The 16,249-nt window shown below is 56.4% G+C and overlaps 4 protein-coding genes and 1 pseudogene across 22 annotated transcripts in view; 1 reads left to right on the plus strand and 4 right to left on the minus strand.

Annotated features, from left to right (window-relative positions):
- UBAP2 (ubiquitin associated protein 2) overlaps positions 1–16,249 on the plus strand; it is a 145,647-nt gene that overhangs the window by 85,863 nt on the left and 43,535 nt on the right. The gene's annotated exons all lie outside the window — the stretch shown is intronic.
- On the minus strand, positions 1,497–2,360 carry LOC149913158 (interferon pseudogene; annotated as a pseudogene).
- LOC149913159 (interferon) lies at positions 5,889–6,470 on the minus strand. Its single transcript, XM_090132184.1, has one exon. The coding sequence runs from the start codon at positions 6,468–6,470 to the stop codon at positions 5,889–5,891; it is 582 nt and encodes a 193-aa protein (XP_089988310.1).
- Positions 10,239–11,067, minus strand: LOC149913160 (interferon). The gene has a single exon (XM_090132183.1). It carries the CDS (start codon positions 10,818–10,820, stop codon positions 10,239–10,241), a length of 582 nt encoding a protein of 193 aa, XP_089988309.1. The 5' UTR covers positions 10,821–11,067.
- Positions 14,592–15,173, minus strand: LOC149913161 (interferon). Its single transcript, XM_090132187.1, has one exon. It carries the CDS (start codon positions 15,171–15,173, stop codon positions 14,592–14,594), a length of 582 nt encoding a protein of 193 aa, XP_089988313.1.

Raw genomic sequence — 16,249 nt, forward strand, 5'->3', positions numbered from 1 at the left:
GGGAGACACCACTCGTGTCCGGCCTCCACGTGGGCGTAGAGCCTTGACCGCAGCCCTCGGGCCGCGAGCATGCAACCAGTTCCTCATCCACGGAATAGTGCACTGTTTGAACCCACGTCTCTCCAATTTATGACATGGGGGTGGTGCAAGCCTTGCAGAAAGTCCTTATCGATGGCATCGATGGTTGCCTTCTCTTTGGGCACCGATGCAGTCACTCCATCGTAGGAGGCCAGTCAGTTAGTCAGGCACGATCTGCCCTTGGTGAAGCTGTGCGGGCTGTCTCGGATCGCCTGCTGGTCCCTCTGTTCCTGGCACATCTGCTCGGTGATCTTCCTAGGCCTAGAGGTGAGGCTCACCGGCCAGTAGCTCCCCGCGTCTTCCTGCCTGCCTTTTTTAAAACGGGGAGTGATGTTTCCCTTTTTGCAGTCACGGGGGACTTTGCCTGACAGCCGTGACTTTTCTGATTGGACGGAGAGCTGCTTTGCAACCAGGTGAGGAGCGGAAGGAGGAGCGAGTTGATCTGCCACCCTCCTCAGAACTCCTTCCGCTTGGTGTCATATGGTAGGGAATACCCCTTTGGGCCAGTTGAAGTCAGCTGTCGTAATTGTGGTCGTCCCCCCTTGCTCCTTGGGCCTTTTGCTGAGAATGGCCTTGGCTGTGTGCAGCACCGCTTAGCAGCAAGAATAAGCGTTGGTGTGTTGTCAGCACTGTTTTTCTCTTAGAACCAAAAGAGCGCATGGTATCAGGCGCTCTGAAGAAAACAGTTCTGTCCCAGGCTGGCACTAAGACGTAGCGGTACTCCAAGCCATGCTGTCCCAGTGTCCTCCACCCCGAGGTGAGGCGGAGTGGTTGCCGCGAAGGTGCCCCATCATGGTGGAGTAAGATGACTGTAGCTTCCCGACTCTTAGCTCTCCTGTCTCCTTCCTTCTCCCTACCTTTCTCTTCTCTGCTTCCCCCAGATCGCTGTGCTTCCCTTCCCCTTAGAAGCTGAAGCTTGTGGGTTTCTCTCTGTCTGCGGGGTGACGTTTGACAGGATTTGCGTGAAGAGTCGACCACTGCAGTCATACGCCGCCTTTGCGTTCTTCATCACCGTACTCAAGACTGGAGTTAACTGTAGGGCTGCTTTTGCCCGTCGCCGCGGTACCGCTGTGGCCATCAAGCTTCTGTGCTGAAAGTGATTATCGGCTTATTCCTTCAACTTTGTTAGTCAAAGCCGGACGGTCCTGCTGCCGCAGGTGTCCCTCCTTTGTGTGCTTTTTGTGCCGAACTGGTGGATCTCCCTGCACCTGCAGGGTTTAAGGAAGAAGTAAGCGGGTACCAGAGTTCTCAAAGCTGTGTGTGAGAATCCCAGGGTTGGTTGCCCCCGACAGGGGCTTCTGCGATTGAGCGAAAGGAGGCACTCGCAGGCAGTTTTGAAAAGGAGAGCTTTATTTTGTCTGAATAAATAGAAGAATAAATAGACGAATAAATAGCTGTTTGTATAAATAGATAAGTTAGATAAGTAGGAGGAGGGTGGGAGGTGCGCTTGGGGCTAGGTGCGCGTGTTGCCCACGAGGTCATGGATGTGCAGGAACCAGGCACGAGCTCGTAGGCGGACATGGTCCCAGGCGCAGGCGCTGTAATCGTTGTCGTGGAGGAAGGCGTGGAGGCAGCTGAAGTGTTTGTTGATGGTGAGGTGAAGGTTGCGAGGCCACCGTGTCCGGGAGCGCGTGCCGCTGTCCGCCAAGCATTGCTCGAGGTGGTGGGCGTACCGCTGGATCTGGTTGAGGAGGCTTTGGCGTTGGCTGTCGATCCAGTGGGCTGGCGTGCTGGGGCCGCTGAGTATTTTGAAGAGGTGCTGGAGAATGTCGTGGGTGGTTTTGTCGGCTTGCCGGGTGTTGGTGGTGTCCAGGATGGTGTCGTTGAAGGAGCATGGCGCGTTGTGCTGCGGGCACGGCTGGGGTGGGCTGGGATCCATGTCCCGGAGAAGCTGGAGGCTGTCGCGAGAGAAGGTGGCATCCTGGGGGCGAAGGTGGTTGCAGACGGAGGCGCTGGCGGCGAGTGCTTTCATAAGAAGAGTGAGCAGCAGGATGCCGTACCCCCGCGGGTGCTGTGGGCGTGCAGGCGCAGCCATGGTGGGACTGGCGTTGTGCTGGGCAGGAGCCTGGTGGGGCTGGGTGGTGGCAGTGGTGTGTGCGCTGCTGCGGTGCCGGCTTTATGTGGCGTGTCATCTTTCCCTTCCTCGCTTTCCTGTTGCCGAGAGATTTTGTCTGTGGCTTTCACTTTTGGCTATTGGTTTTTGTGGTCTGGGAGCAAATGGCTTGGCTGCGTGTGGGGCTGTTGGTGGCTTGTCCGGCGGTGTGTTTTGGGGTGGCTGGCTGCAAGGGTTGGAAGAGGGATGTGAAAGTGGTGGGGCGGAATCCTCTGGGTCAGCTGTTCTGCAGATATCTTTTTTCATCCGTTCTCTTAGGGCTGCAGCGAGAGCTCTGGGGTATCCTTGAGTGAAATCCCTCTTCCTGTTCAACTCTGCTTTTCTTACGTAACGCCCTAATGCTGTAATGGGTCTTGGTCTTTCGACTTGAGTGAGATGTGTGCTGCCCGTGGCTTGCTTTCTGTGTTTGTTTCTTACAAAGCATTGGAAAGGGAAGCGTGTTGGAAGAACCTTGGGTAGTTTCCGGTGGCGTGAGGAACTCTGGGTCGGGTGCTGTTGTGGTCGGCGTAGGCAGCGCCGCCTGTGTTGGAGGCTGCCGGGGATATGTAGAAAAGGCTTGTGCTTGGGGAGGAAGGAGAAAGGGAAGCTCTCCTTCCGAGCGGGTACTGCGTCTGTGGTGCTGCTCAGGCGCCGCGTCTCCTTCCTCCATCGTCTTTCCTTTTCCTTGCTTCCTGTGGCATCTGTTGAGAAGGAGGAAATGTACCAGCAGGCGGATAGTTGTAAGGCAAGGATCTTACATTGGGAAGGCCAGAGGTTTGTCACTGTCCAGGAGGAGTCCCCAGAGAACTTAGGGAGGTGAGCCTGAGCCCCCTGACGTAGTTATGAAGCACCTATTGAGGATGGGGAGGCTTGAGGAGATGATAGAATGAGAGGGTGGTTTGGGTTGGAAGGGAACCTCAAGTAGCATCCGCTTCAATGCAACCCTCTTTCCGTGAGTAGGGCTGCCTTGCGCTAGAGCGGGTTGCCCAAAGCGCCCTCCAGCCTGACGTTAGAGGCCTCGAGTGTTGGGGCGTCCTCAGTTTCTGTGGGCGACCTTTTCCTGTGCCCCACCCCCCTGAGAGGACGAAGCCTCTTGCTGATGTCTAGTGTGAACCTCCTCTCTCTCTCTCTCTCTCTCTCTCTCTCTCTCCCTCAGTTGAAAGTCATTGCCCCCTGTCCTGCCGTTGCAGTCCGTGTTTATGGTTCCCGCTGCAGGTGTCCCGTAGGCCCCCTTTGTGTCATGGAATGGCTTGAGTTGGAAGGGGCCTCGGAGGTCATGTTGTTCCCACTCGCTGCCGAGGGCGCGGTTGCCAACCGCGAAACTCAAGCTGTAGGGCAAGCTTCCCAGTGCTGCATCCAGCCTGGCCTCGAACACCTCTGGTAATGGGGGATCCAGAATCTGTCTGGGCATCGTGTGCCAGTGCCTCACCTCCGTCTCCCCCTGGCATCTGATCTTAAACTCTTCTATTTTAAAGCCGTGTTCTATCGCTATCTACCCGTATGAAAAGTTGATTTCCCTCCTGTCTATAACGCCCCTGTAAGTACTGGCAGGCTGTAACGTGGTCTCCCTGGTGCTTTGTCTTCTCCAGACCGGACAGGCACAGCTCCGTCAGCTTGTGTTTGTAGGATCATCGCCGTGGCCCTGCTCTGGCCTCTCACCAAAATCTCCCCAGCTCTCCTGAGCCGGGGGCCCCAGAGCTGGACGCATTACTCCAGACGGGGTGTCACGAGGGCAGAGCAGAGCAGAGCGGGGATGGGGGACAGTCGCCTCCCTCTCCCTGCTGGCCTCTCCTCTCGATGCAGACCAGTGTGCGGTCGGCCTTGGGGGCTGCAGGTGCACGCTGCTAGCTCATGTTAAGTTCTTTGTCTGCCAGGACCCCTCAACCCCTAAAATGGCAGGGCTGCCCTCAAAGAGTTGTTCTCCCATGCTGTATGCGTGTTTGGCGTTGTCCCCGCCCAAGTACAGCACCTTGCACTTGACTTTGTTGAACGTCCTTGGGTTTACATGGGCCCAGGTGGGTTTGAATTTGTCAAGGTCCCTTTGGATGGCATCCCTTCCTTCTGCCATATCAGCTGCACCACTCAGCTTGATGCGTGAAGCCTGCAAACTTGCTGAGGGTGCAGTCGATCCCATCACCAGTGTTGCTGTTCAAGATATTGAAGAGCAGTGGCCCCGAGTCGCAGCCTGGGAGACACCACTCGTGTCCGGCCTCCACGTGGGCGTAGAGCCTTGACCGCAGCCCTCGGGCCGCGAGCATGCAACCAGTTCCTCATCCACGGAATAGTGCACTGTTTGAACCCACGTCTCTCCAATTTATGACATGGGGGTGGTGCAAGCCTTGCAGAAAGTCCTTATCGATGGCATCGATGGTTGCCTTCTCTTTGGGCACCGATGCAGTCACTCCATCGTAGGAGGCCAGTCAGTTAGTCAGGCACGATCTGCCCTTGGTGAAGCTGTGCGGGCTGTCTCGGATCGCCTGCTGGTCCCTCTGTTCCTGGCACATCTGCTCGGTGATCTTCCTAGGCCTAGAGGTGAGGCTCACCGGCCAGTAGCTCCCCGCGTCTTCCTGCCTGCCTTTTTTAAAACGGGGAGTGATGTTTCCCTTTTTGCAGTCACGGGGGACTTTGCCTGACAGCCGTGACTTTTCTGATTGGACGGAGAGCTGCTTTGCAACCAGGTGAGGAGCGGAAGGAGGAGCGAGTTGATCTGCCACCCTCCTCAGAACTCCTTCCGCTTGGTGTCATATGGTAGGGAATACCCCTTTGGGCCAGTTGAAGTCAGCTGTCGTAATTGTGGTCGTCCCCCCTTGCTCCTTGGGCCTTTTGCTGAGAATGGCCTTGGCTGTGTGCAGCACCGCTTAGCAGCAAGAATAAGCGTTGGTGTGTTGTCAGCACTGTTTTTCTCTTAGAACCAAAAGAGCGCATGGTATCAGGCGCTCTGAAGAAAACAGTTCTGTCCCAGGCTGGCACTAAGACGTAGCGGTACTCCAAGCCATGCTGTCCCAGTGTCCTCCACCCCGAGGTGAGGCGGAGTGGTTGCCGAGAAGGTGCCCCGTCATGGTGGAGTAAGATGACTGTAGCTTCCCGACTCTTAGCTCTCCTGTCTCCTTCCTTCTCCCTACCTTTCTCTTCTCTGCTTCCCCCAGATCGCTGTGCTTCCCTTCCCCTTAGAAGCTGAAGCTTGTGGGTTTCTCTCTGTCTGCGGGGTGACGTTTGACAGGATTTGCGTGAAGAGTCGACCACTGCAGTCATACGCCGCCTTTGCGTTCTTCATCACCGTACTCAAGACTGGAGTTAACTGTAGGGCTGCTTTTGCCCGTCGCCGCGGTACCGCTGTGGCCATCAAGCTTCTGTGCTGAAAGTGATTATCGGCTTATTCCTTCAACTTTGTTAGTCAAAGCCGGATGGTCCTGCTGCCGCAGGTGTCCCTCCTTTGTGTGCTTTTTGTGCCGAACTGGTGGATCTCCCTGCACCTGCAGGGTTTAAGGAAGAAGTAAGCGGGTACCAGAGTTCTCAAAGCTGTGTGTGAGAATCCCAGGGTTGGTTGCCCCCGACAGGGGCTTCTGCGATTGAGCGAAAGGAGGCACTCGCAGGCAGTTTTGAAAAGGAGAGCTTTATTTTGTCTGAATAAATAGAAGAATAAATAGACGAATAAATAGCTGTTTGTATAAATAGATAAGTTAGATAAGTAGGAGGAGGGTGGGAGGTGCGCTTGGGGCTAGGTGCGCGTGTTGCCCACGAGGTCATGGATGTGCAGGAACCAGGCACGAGCTCGTAGGCGGACGTGGTCCCAGGCGCAGGCGCTGTAATCGTTGTCGTGGAGGAAGGCGTGGAGGCAGCTGAAGTGTTTGTTGATGGTGAGGTGAAGGTTGCGAGGCCACCGTGTCCGGGAGCGCGTGCCGCTGTCCGCCAAGCATTGCTCGAGGTGGTGGGCGTACCGCTGGATCTGGTTGAGGAGGCTTTGGCGTTGGCTGTCGATCCAGTGGGCTGGCGTGCTGGGGCCGCTGAGTATTTTGAAGAGGTGCTGGAGAATGTCGTGGGTGGTTTTGTCGGCTTGCCGGGTGTTGTTGGTGTCCAGGATGGTGTCGTTGAAGGAGCATGGCGCGTTGTGCTGCGGGCACGGCTGGGGTGGGCTGGGATCCATGTCCCGGAGAAGCTGGAGGCTGTCGCGAGAGAAGGTGGCATCCTGGGGGCGAAGGTGGTTGCAGACGGAGGCGCTGGCGGCGAGTGCTTTCATAAGAAGAGTGAGCAGCAGGATGCCGTACCCCCGCGGGTGCTGTGGGCGTGCAGGCGCAGCCATGGTGGGACTGGCGTTGTGCTGGGCAGGAGCCTGGTGGGGCTGGGTGGTGGCAGTGGTGTGTGCGCTGCCGCGGTGCCGGCTTTATGTGGCGTGTCATCTTTCCCTTCCTCGCTTTCCTGTTGCCGAGAGATTTTGTCTGTGGCTTTCACTTTTGGCTATTGGTTTTTGTGGTCTGGGAGCAAATGGCTTGGCTGCGTGTGGGGCTGTTGGTGGCTTGTCCGGCGGTGTGTTTTGGGGTGGCTTGCTGCAAGGGTTGGAAGAGGGATGTGAAAGTGGTGGGGCGGAATCCTCTGGGTCAGCTGTTCTGCAGATATCTTTTTTCATCCGTTCTCTTAGGGCTGCAGCGAGAGCTCTGGGGTATCCTTGAGTGAAATCCCTCTTCCTGTTCAACTCTGCTTTTCTTACGTAACGCCCTAATGCTGTAATGGGTCTTGGTCTTTCGACTTGAGTGAGATGTGTGCTGCCCGTGGCTTGCTTTCTGTGTTTGTTTCTTACAAAGCATTGGAAAGGGAAGCGTGTTGGAAGAACCTTGGGTAGTTTCCGGTGGCGTGAGGAACTCTGGGTCGGGTGCTGTTGTGGTCGGCGTAGGCAGCGCCGCCTGTGTTGGAGGCTGCCGGGGATATGTAGAAAAGGCTTGTGCTTGGGGAGGAAGGAGAAAGGGAAGCTCTCCTTCCGAGCGGGTACTGCGTCTGTGGTGCTGCTCAGGCGCCGCGTCTCCTTCCTCCATCGTCTTTCCTTTTCCTTGCTTCCTGTGGCATCTGTTGAGAAGGAGGAAATGTACCAGCAGGCGGATAGTTGTAAGGCAAGGATCTTACATTGGGAAGGCCAGAGGTTTGTCACTGTCCAGGAGGAGTCCCCAGAGAACTTAGGGAGGTGAGCCAGAGCCCCCTGACGTAGTTATGAAGCACCTATTGAGGATGGGGAGGCTTGAGGAGATGATAGAATGAGAGGGTGGTTTGGGTTGGAAGGGAACCTCAAGTAGCATCCGCTTCAATGCAACCCTCTTTCCGTGAGTAGGGCTGCCTTGCGCTAGAGCGGGTTGCCCAAAGCGCCCTCCAGCCTGACGTTAGAGGCCTCGAGTGTTGGGGCGTCCTCAGTTTCTGTGGGCGACCTTTTCCTGTGCCCCACCCCCCTGAGAGGACGAAGCCTCTTGCTGATGTCTAGTGTGAACCTCCTCTCTCTCTCTCTCTCTCTCTCTCTCTCCCCCTCAGTTGAAAGTCATTGCCCCCTGTCCTGCCGTTGCAGTCCGTGTTTATGGTTCCCGCTGCAGGTGTCCCGTAGGCCCCCTTTGTGTCATGGAATGGCTTGAGTTGGAAGGGGCCTCGGAGGTCATGTTGTTCCCACTCGCTGCCGAGGGCGCGGTTGCCAACCGCGAAACTCAAGCTGTAGGGCAAGCTTCCCAGTGCTGCATCCAGCCTGGCCTCGAACACCTCTGGTAATGGGGGATCCAGAATCTGTCTGGGCATCGTGTGCCAGTGCCTCACCTCCGTCTCCCCCTGGCATCTGATCTTAAACTCTTCTATTTTAAAGCCGTGTTCTATCGCTATCTACCCGTATGAAAAGTTGATTTCCCTCCTGTCTATAACGCCCCTGTAAGTACTGGCAGGCTGTAACGTGGTCTCCCTGGTGCTTTGTCTTCTCCAGACCGGACAGGCACAGCTCCGTCAGCTTGTGTTTGTAGGATCATCGCCGTGGCCCTGCTCTGGCCTCTCACCAAAATCTCCCCAGCTCTCCTGAGCCGGGGGCCCCAGAGCTGGACGCATTACTCCAGACGGGGTGTCACGAGGGCAGAGCAGAGCGGGGATGGGGGACAGTCGCCTCCCTCTCCCTGCTGGCCGCTCCTCTCGATGCAGACCAGAGTGCGGTCGGCCTTGGGGGCTGCAGGTGCACGCTGCTAGCTCATGTTAAGTTCTTTGTCTGCCAGGACCCCTCAACCCCTAAAATGGCAGGGCTGTCCTCAAAGAGTTGTTCTCCCATGCTGTATGCGTGTTTGGCGTTGTCCCCGCCCAAGTACAGCACCTTGCACTTGACTTTGTTGAACGTCCTTGGGTTTACATGGGCCCAGGTGGGTTTGAATTTGTCAAGGTCCCTTTGGATGGCATCCCTTCCTTCTGCCGTATCAGCTGCACCACTCAGCTTGATGCGTGAAGCCTGCAAACTTGCTGAGGGTGCAGTCGATCCCATCACCAGTGTTGCTGTTCAAGATGTTGAAGAGCAGTGGCCCCGAGTCGCAGCCTGGGAGACACCACTCGTGTCCGGCCTCCACGTGGGCGTAGAGCCTTGACCGCAGCCCTCGGGCCGCGAGCATGCAACCAGTTCCTCATCCACGGAATAGTGCACTGTTTGAACCCACGTCTCTCCAATTTATGACATGGGGGTGGTGCAAGCCTTGCAGAAAGTCCTTATCGATGGCATCGATGGTTGCCTTCTCTTTGGGCACCGATGCAGTCACTCCATCGTAGGAGGCCAGTCAGTTAGTCAGGCACGATCTGCCCTTGGTGAAGCTGTGCGGGCTGTCTCGGATCGCCTGCTGGTCCCTCTGTTCCTGGCACATCTGCTCGGTGGTCTTCCTAGGCCTAGAGGTGAGGCTCACCGGCCAGTAGCTCCCCGCGTCTTCCTGCCTGCCTTTTTTAAAACGGGGAGTGATGTTTCCCTTTTTGCAGTCACGGGGGACTTTGCCTGACAGCCGTGACTTTTCTGATTGGACGGAGAGCTGCTTTGCAACCAGGTGAGGAGCGGAAGGAGGAGCGAGTTGATCTGCCACCCTCCTCAGAACTCCTTCCGCTTGGTGTCATATGGTAGGGAATACCCCTTTGGGCCAGTTGAAGTCAGCTGTCGTAATTGTGGTCATCCCCCCTTGCTCCTTGGGCCTTTTGCTGAGAATGGCCTTGGCTGTGTGCAGCACCGCTTAGCAGCAAGAATAAGCGTTGGTGTGTTGTCAGCACTGTTTTTCTCTTAGAACCAAAAGAGCGCATGGTATCAGGCGCTCTGAAGAAAACAGTTCTGTCCCAGGCTGGCACTAAGACGTAGCGGTACTCCAAGCCATGCTGTCCCAGTGTCCTCCACCCCGAGGTGAGGCGGAGTGGTTGCCGCGAAGGTGCCCCATCATGGTGGAGTAAGATGACTGTAGCTTCCCGACTCTTAGCTCTCCTGTCTCCTTCCTTCTCCCTACCTTTCTCTTCTCTGCTTCCCCCAGATCGCTGTGCTTCCCTTCCCCTTAGAAGCTGAAGCTTGTGGGTTTCTCTCTGTCTGCGGGGTGACGTTTGACAGGATTTGCGTGAAGAGTCGACCACTGCAGTCATACGCCGCCTTTGCGTTCTTCATCACCGTACTCAAGACTGGAGTTAACTGTAGGGCTTCTTTTGCCCGTCGCCGTGGTACCGCTGTGGCCATCAAGCTTCTGTGCTGAAAGTGATTATCGGCTTATTCCTTCAACTTTGTTAGTCAAAGCCGGACGGTCCTGCTGCCGCAGGTGTCCCTCCTTTGTGTGCTTTTTGTGCCGAACTGGTGGATCTCCCTGCACCTGCAGGGTTTAAGGAAGAAGTAAGCGGGTACCAGAGTTCTCAAAGCTGTGTGTGAGAATCCCAGGGTTGGTTGCCCCCGACAGGGGCTTCTGCGATTGAGCGAAAGGAGGCACTCGCAGGCAGTTTTGAAAAGGAGAGCTTTATTTTGTCTGAATAAATAGAAGAATAAATAGACGAATAAATAGCTGTTTGTATAAATAGATAAGTTAGATAAGTAGGAGGAGGGTGGGAGGTGCGCTTGGGGCTAGGTGCGCGTGTTGCCCACGAGGTCATGGATGTGCAGGAACCAGGCACGAGCTCGTAGGCGGACGTGGTCCCAGGCGCAGGCGCTGTAATCGTTGTCGTGGAGGAAGGCGTGGAGGCAGCTGAAGTGTTTGTTGATGGTGAGGTGAAGGTTGCGAGGCCACCGTGTCCGGGAGCGCGTGCCGCTGTCCGCCAAGCATTGCTCGAGGTGGTGGGCGTACCGCTGGATCTGGTTGAGGAGGCTTTGGCGTTGGCTGTCGATCCAGTGGGCTGGCGTGCTGGGGCCGCTGAGTATTTTGAAGAGGTGCTGGAGAATGTCGTGGGTGGTTTTGTCGGCTTGCCGGGTGTTGTTGGTGTCCAGGATGGTGTCGTTGAAGGAGCATGGCGCGTTGTGCTGCGGGCACGGCTGGGGTGGGCTGGGATCCATGTCCCGGAGAAGCTGGAGGCTGTCGCGAGAGAAGGTGGCATCCTGGGGGCGAAGGTGGTTGCAGACGGAGGCGCTGGCGGCGAGTGCTTTCATAAGAAGAGTGAGCAGCAGGATGCCGTACCCCCGCGGGTGCTGTGGGCGTGCAGGCGCAGCCATGGTGGGACTGGCGTTGTGCTGGGCAGGAGCCTGGTGGGGCTGGGTGGTGGCAGTGGTGTGTGCGCTGCTGCGGTGCCGGCTTTATGTGGCGTGTCATCTTTCCCTTCCTCGCTTTCCTGTTGCCGAGAGATTTTGTCTGTGGCTTTCACTTTTGGCTATTGGTTTTTGTGGTCTGGGAGCAAATGGCTTGGCTGCGTGTGGGGCTGTTGGTGGCTTGTCCGGCGGTGTGTTTTGGGGTGGCTGGCTGCAAGGGTTGGAAGAGGGATGTGAAAGTGGTGGGGCGGAATCCCCTGGGTCAGCTGTTCTGCAGATATCTTTTTTCATCCGTTCTCTTAGGGCTGCAGCGAGAGCTCTGGGGTATCCTTGAGTGAAATCCCTCTTCCTGTTCAACTCTGCTTTTCTTACGTAACGCCCTAATGCTGTAATGGGTCTTGGTCTTTCGACTTGAGTGAGATGTGTGCTGCCCGTGGCTTGCTTTCTGTGTTTGTTTCTTACAAAGCATTGGAAAGGGAAGCGTGTTGGAAGAACCTTGGGTAGTTTCCGGTGGCGTGAGGAACTCTGGGTCGGGTGCTGTTGTGGTCGGCGTAGGCAGCGCCGCCTGTGTTGGAGGCTGCCGGGGATATGTAGAAAAGGCTTGTGCTTGGGGAGGAAGGAGAAAGGGAAGCTCTCCTTCCGAGCGGGTACTGCGTCTGTGGTGCTGCTCAGGCGCCGCGTCTCCTTCCTCCATCGTCTTTCCTTTTCCTTGCTTCCTGTGGCATCTGTTGAGAAGGAGGAAATGTACCAGCAGGCGGATAGTTGTAAGGCAAGGATCTTACATTGGGAAGGCCAGAGGTTTGTCACTGTCCAGGAGGAGTCCCCAGAGAACTTAGGGAGGTGAGCCTGAGCCCCCTGGCGTAGTTATGAAGCACCTATTGAGGATGGGGAGGCTTGAGGAGATGATAGAATGAGAGGGTGGTTTGGGTTGGAAGGGAACCTCAAGTAGCATCCGCTTCAATGCAACCCTCTTTCCGTGAGTAGGGCTGCCTTGCGCTAGAGCGGGTTGCCCAAAGCGCCCTCCAGCCTGACGTTAGAGGCCTCGAGTGTTGGGGCGTCCTCAGTTTCTGTGGGCGACCTTTTCCTGTGCCCCACCCCCCTGAGAGGACGAAGCCTCTTGCTGATGTCTAGTGTGAACCTCCTCTCTCTCTCTCTCTCTCTCTCTCTCTCCCTCAGTTGAAAGTCATTGCCCCCTGTCCTGCCGTTGCAGTCCGTGTTTATGGTTCCCGCTGCAGGTGTCCCGTAGGCCCCCTTTGTGTCATGGAATGGCTTGAGTTGGAAGGGGCCTCGGAGGTCATGTTGTTCCCACTCGCTGCCGAGGGCGCGGTTGCCAACCGCGAAACTCAAGCTGTAGGGCAAGCTTCCCAGTGCTGCATCCAGCCTGGCCTCGAACACCTCTGGTAATGGGGGATCCAGAATCTGTCTGGGCATCGTGTGCCAGTGCCTCACCTCCGTCTCCCCCTGGCATCTGATCTTAAACTCTTCTATTTTAAAGCCGTGTTCTATCGCTATCTACCCGTATGAAAAGTTGATTTCCCTCCTGTCTATAACGCCCCTGTAAGTACTGGCAGGCTGTAACGTGGTCTCCCTGGTGCTTTGTCTTCTCCAGACCGGACAGGCACAGCTCCGTCAGCTTGTGTTTGTAGGATCATCGCCGTGGCCCTGCTCTGGCCTCTCACCAAAATCTCCCCAGCTCTCCTGAGCCGGGGGCCCCAGAGCTGGACGCATTACTCCAGACGGGGTGTCACGAGGGCAGAGCAGAGCAGAGCGGGGATGGGGGACAGTCGCCTCCCTCTCCCTGCTGGCCTCTCCTCTCGATGCAGACCAGTGTGCGGTCGGCCTTGGGGGCTGCAGGTGCACGCTGCTAGCTCATGTTAAGTTCTTTGTCTGCCAGGACCCCTCAACCCCTAAAATGGCAGGGCTGCCCTCAAAGAGTTGTTCTCCCATGCTGTATGCGTGTTTGGCGTTGTCCCCGCCCAAGTACAGCACCTTGCACTTGACTTTGTTGAACGTCCTTGGGTTTACATGGGCCCAGGTGGGTTTGAATTTGTCAAGGTCCCTTTGGATGGCATCCCTTCCTTCTGCCATATCAGCTGCACCACTCAGCTTGATGCGTGAAGCCTGCAAACTTGCTGAGGGTGCAGTCGATCCCATCACCAGTGTTGCTGTTCAAGATATTGAAGAGCAGTGGCCCCGAGTCGCAGCCTGGGAGACACCACTCGTGTCCGGCCTCCACGTGGGCGTAGAGCCTTGACCGCAGCCCTCGGGCCGCGAGCATGCAACCAGTTCCTCATCCACGGAATAGTGCACTGTTTGAACCCACGTCTCTCCAATTTATGACATGGGGGTGGTGCAAGCCTTGCAGAAAGTCCTTATCGATGGCATCGATGGTTGCCTTCTCTTTGGGCACCGATGCAGTCACTCCATCGTAGGAGGCCAGTCAGTTAGTCAGGCACGATCTGCCCTTGGTGAAGCTGTGCGGGCTGTCTCGGATCGCCTGCTGGTCCCTCTGTTCCTGGCACATCTGCTCGGTGATCTTCCTAGGCCTAGAGGTGAGGCTCACCGGCCAGTAGCTCCCCGCGTCTTCCTGCCTGCCTTTTTTAAAACGGGGAGTGATGTTTCCCTTTTTGCAGTCACGGGGGACTTTGCCTGACAGCCGTGACTTTTCTGATTGGACGGAGAGCTGCTTTGCAACCAGGTGAGGAGCGGAAGGAGGAGCGAGTTGATCTGCCACCCTCCTCAGAACTCCTTCCGCTTGGTGTCATATGGTAGGGAATACCCCTTTGGGCCAGTTGAAGTCAGCTGTCGTAATTGTGGTCGTCCCCCCTTGCTCCTTGGGCCTTTTGCTGAGAATGGCCTTGGCTGTGTGCAGCACCGCTTAGCAGCAAGAATAAGCGTTGGTGTGTTGTCAGCACTGTTTTTCTCTTAGAACCAAAAGAGCGCATGGTATCAGGCGCTCTGAAGAAAACAGTTCTGTCCCAGGCTGGCACTAAGACGTAGCGGTACTCCAAGCCATGCTGTCCCAGTGTCCTCCACCCCGAGGTGAGGCGGAGTGGTTGCCGAGAAGGTGCCCCGTCATGGTGGAGTAAGATGACTGTAGCTTCCCGACTCTTAGCTCTCCTGTCTCCTTCCTTCTCCCTACCTTTCTCTTCTCTGCTTCCCCCAGATCGCTGTGCTTCCCTTCCCCTTAGAAGCTGAAGCTTGTGGGTTTCTCTCTGTCTGCGGGGTGACGTTTGACAGGATTTGCGTGAAGAGTCGACCACTGCAGTCATACGCCGCCTTTGCGTTCTTCATCACCGTACTCAAGACTGGAGTTAACTGTAGGGCTGCTTTTGCCCGTCGCCGCGGTACCGCTGTGGCCATCAAGCTTCTGTGCTGAAAGTGATTATCGGCTTATTCCTTCAACTTTGTTAGTCAAAGCCGGATGGTCCTGCTGCCGCAGGTGTCCCTCCTTTGTGTGCTTTTTGTGCCGAACTGGTGGATCTCCCTGCACCTGCAGGGTTTAAGGAAGAAGTAAGCGGGTACCAGAGTTCTCAAAGCTGTGTGTGAGAATCCCAGGGTTGGTTGCCCCCGACAGGGGCTTCTGCGATTGAGCGAAAGGAGGCACTCGCAGGCAGTTTTGAAAAGGAGAGCTTTATTTTGTCTGAATAAATAGAAGAATAAATAGACGAATAAATAGCTGTTTGTATAAATAGATAAGTTAGATAAGTAGGAGGAGGGTGGGAGGTGCGCTTGGGGCTAGGTGCGCGTGTTGCCCACGAGGTCATGGATGTGCAGGAACCAGGCACGAGCTCGTAGGCGGACGTGGTCCCAGGCGCAGGCGCTGTAATCGTTGTCGTGGAGGAAGGCGTGGAGGCAGCTGAAGTGTTTGTTGATGGTGAGGTGAAGGTTGCGAGGCCACCGTGTCCGGGAGCGCGTGCCGCTGTCCGCCAAGCATTGCTCGAGGTGGTGGGCGTACCGCTGGATCTGGTTGAGGAGGCTTTGGCGTTGGCTGTCGATCCAGTGGGCTGGCGTGCTGGGGCCGCTGAGTATTTTGAAGAGGTGCTGGAGAATGTCGTGGGTGGTTTTGTCGGCTTGCCGGGTGTTGTTGGTGTCCAGGATGGTGTCGTTGAAGGAGCATGGCGCGTTGTGCTGCGGGCACGGCTGGGGTGGGCTGGGATCCATGTCCCGGAGAAGCTGGAGGCTGTCGCGAGAGAAGGTGGCATCCTGGGGGCGAAGGTGGTTGCAGACGGAGGCGCTGGCGGCGAGTGCTTTCATAAGAAGAGTGAGCAGCAGGATGCCGTACCCCCGCGGGTGCTGTGGGCGTGCAGGCGCAGCCATGGTGGGACTGGCGTTGTGCTGGGCAGGAGCCTGGTGGGGCTGGGTGGTGGCAGTGGTGTGTGCGCTGCCGCGGTGCCGGCTTTATGTGGCGTGTCATCTTTCCCTTCCTCGCTTTCCTGTTGCCGAGAGATTTTGTCTGTGGCTTTCACTTTTGGCTATTGGTTTTTGTGGTCTGGGAGCAAATGGCTTGGCTGCGTGTGGGGCTGTTGGTGGCTTGTCCGGCGGTGTGTTTTGGGGTGGCTTGCTGCAAGGGTTGGAAGAGGGATGTGAAAGTGGTGGGGCGGAATCCTCTGGGTCAGCTGTTCTGCAGATATCTTTTTTCATCCGTTCTCTTAGGGCTGCAGCGAGAGCTCTGGGGTATCCTTGAGTGAAATCCCTCTTCCTGTTCAACTCTGCTTTTCTTACGTAACGCCCTAATGCTGTAATGGGTCTTGGTCTTTCGACTTGAGTGAGATGTGTGCTGCCCGTGGCTTGCTTTCTGTGTTTGTTTCTTACAAAGCATTGGAAAGGGAAGCGTGTTGGAAGAACCTTGGGTAGTTTCCGGTGGCGTGAGGAACTCTGGGTCGGGTGCTGTTGTGGTCGGCGTAGGCAGCGCCGCCTGTGTTGGAGGCTGCCGGGGATATGTAGAAAAGGCTTGTGCTTGGGGAGGAAGGAGAAAGGGAAGCTCTCCTTCCGAGCGGGTACTGCGTCTGTGGTGCTGCTCAGGCGCCGCGTCTCCTTCCTCCATCGTCTTTCCTTTTCCTTGCTTCCTGTGGCATCTGTTGAGAAGGAGGAAATGTACCAGCAGGCGGATAGTTGTAAGGCAAGGATCTTACATTGGGAAGGCCAGAGGTTTGTCACTGTCCAGGAGGAGTCCCCAGAGAACTTAGGGAGGTGAGCCTGAGCCCCCTGACGTAGTTATGAAGCACCTATTGAGGATGGGGAGGCTTGAGGAGATGATAGAATGAGAGGGTGGTTTGGGTTGGAAGGGAACCTCAAGTAGCATCCGCTTCAATGCAACCCTCTTTCCGTGAGTAGGGCTGCCTTGCGCTAGAGCGGGTTGCCCAAAGCGCCCTCCAGCCTGACGTTAGAGGCCT

This window comes from Phasianus colchicus, chromosome Z, assembly GCF_987193195.1.
Source record: "Phasianus colchicus chromosome Z, bPhaCol1.hap1.1, whole genome shotgun sequence".
NCBI lineage: Eukaryota > Metazoa > Chordata > Aves > Galliformes > Phasianidae > Phasianus > Phasianus colchicus.

Bases quoted from the DNA above. Each gene is read 5' to 3' on its own strand.
- LOC149913159 (XM_090132184.1), bottom strand. From the start codon at position 6,470: ATGGCTGCGCCTGCACGCCCACAGCACCCGCGGGGGTACGGCATCCTG.
- LOC149913161 (XM_090132187.1), bottom strand. From the start codon at position 15,173: ATGGCTGCGCCTGCACGCCCACAGCACCCGCGGGGGTACGGCATCCTG.
- LOC149913160 (XM_090132183.1), bottom strand. From the start codon at position 10,820: ATGGCTGCGCCTGCACGCCCACAGCACCCGCGGGGGTACGGCATCCTG.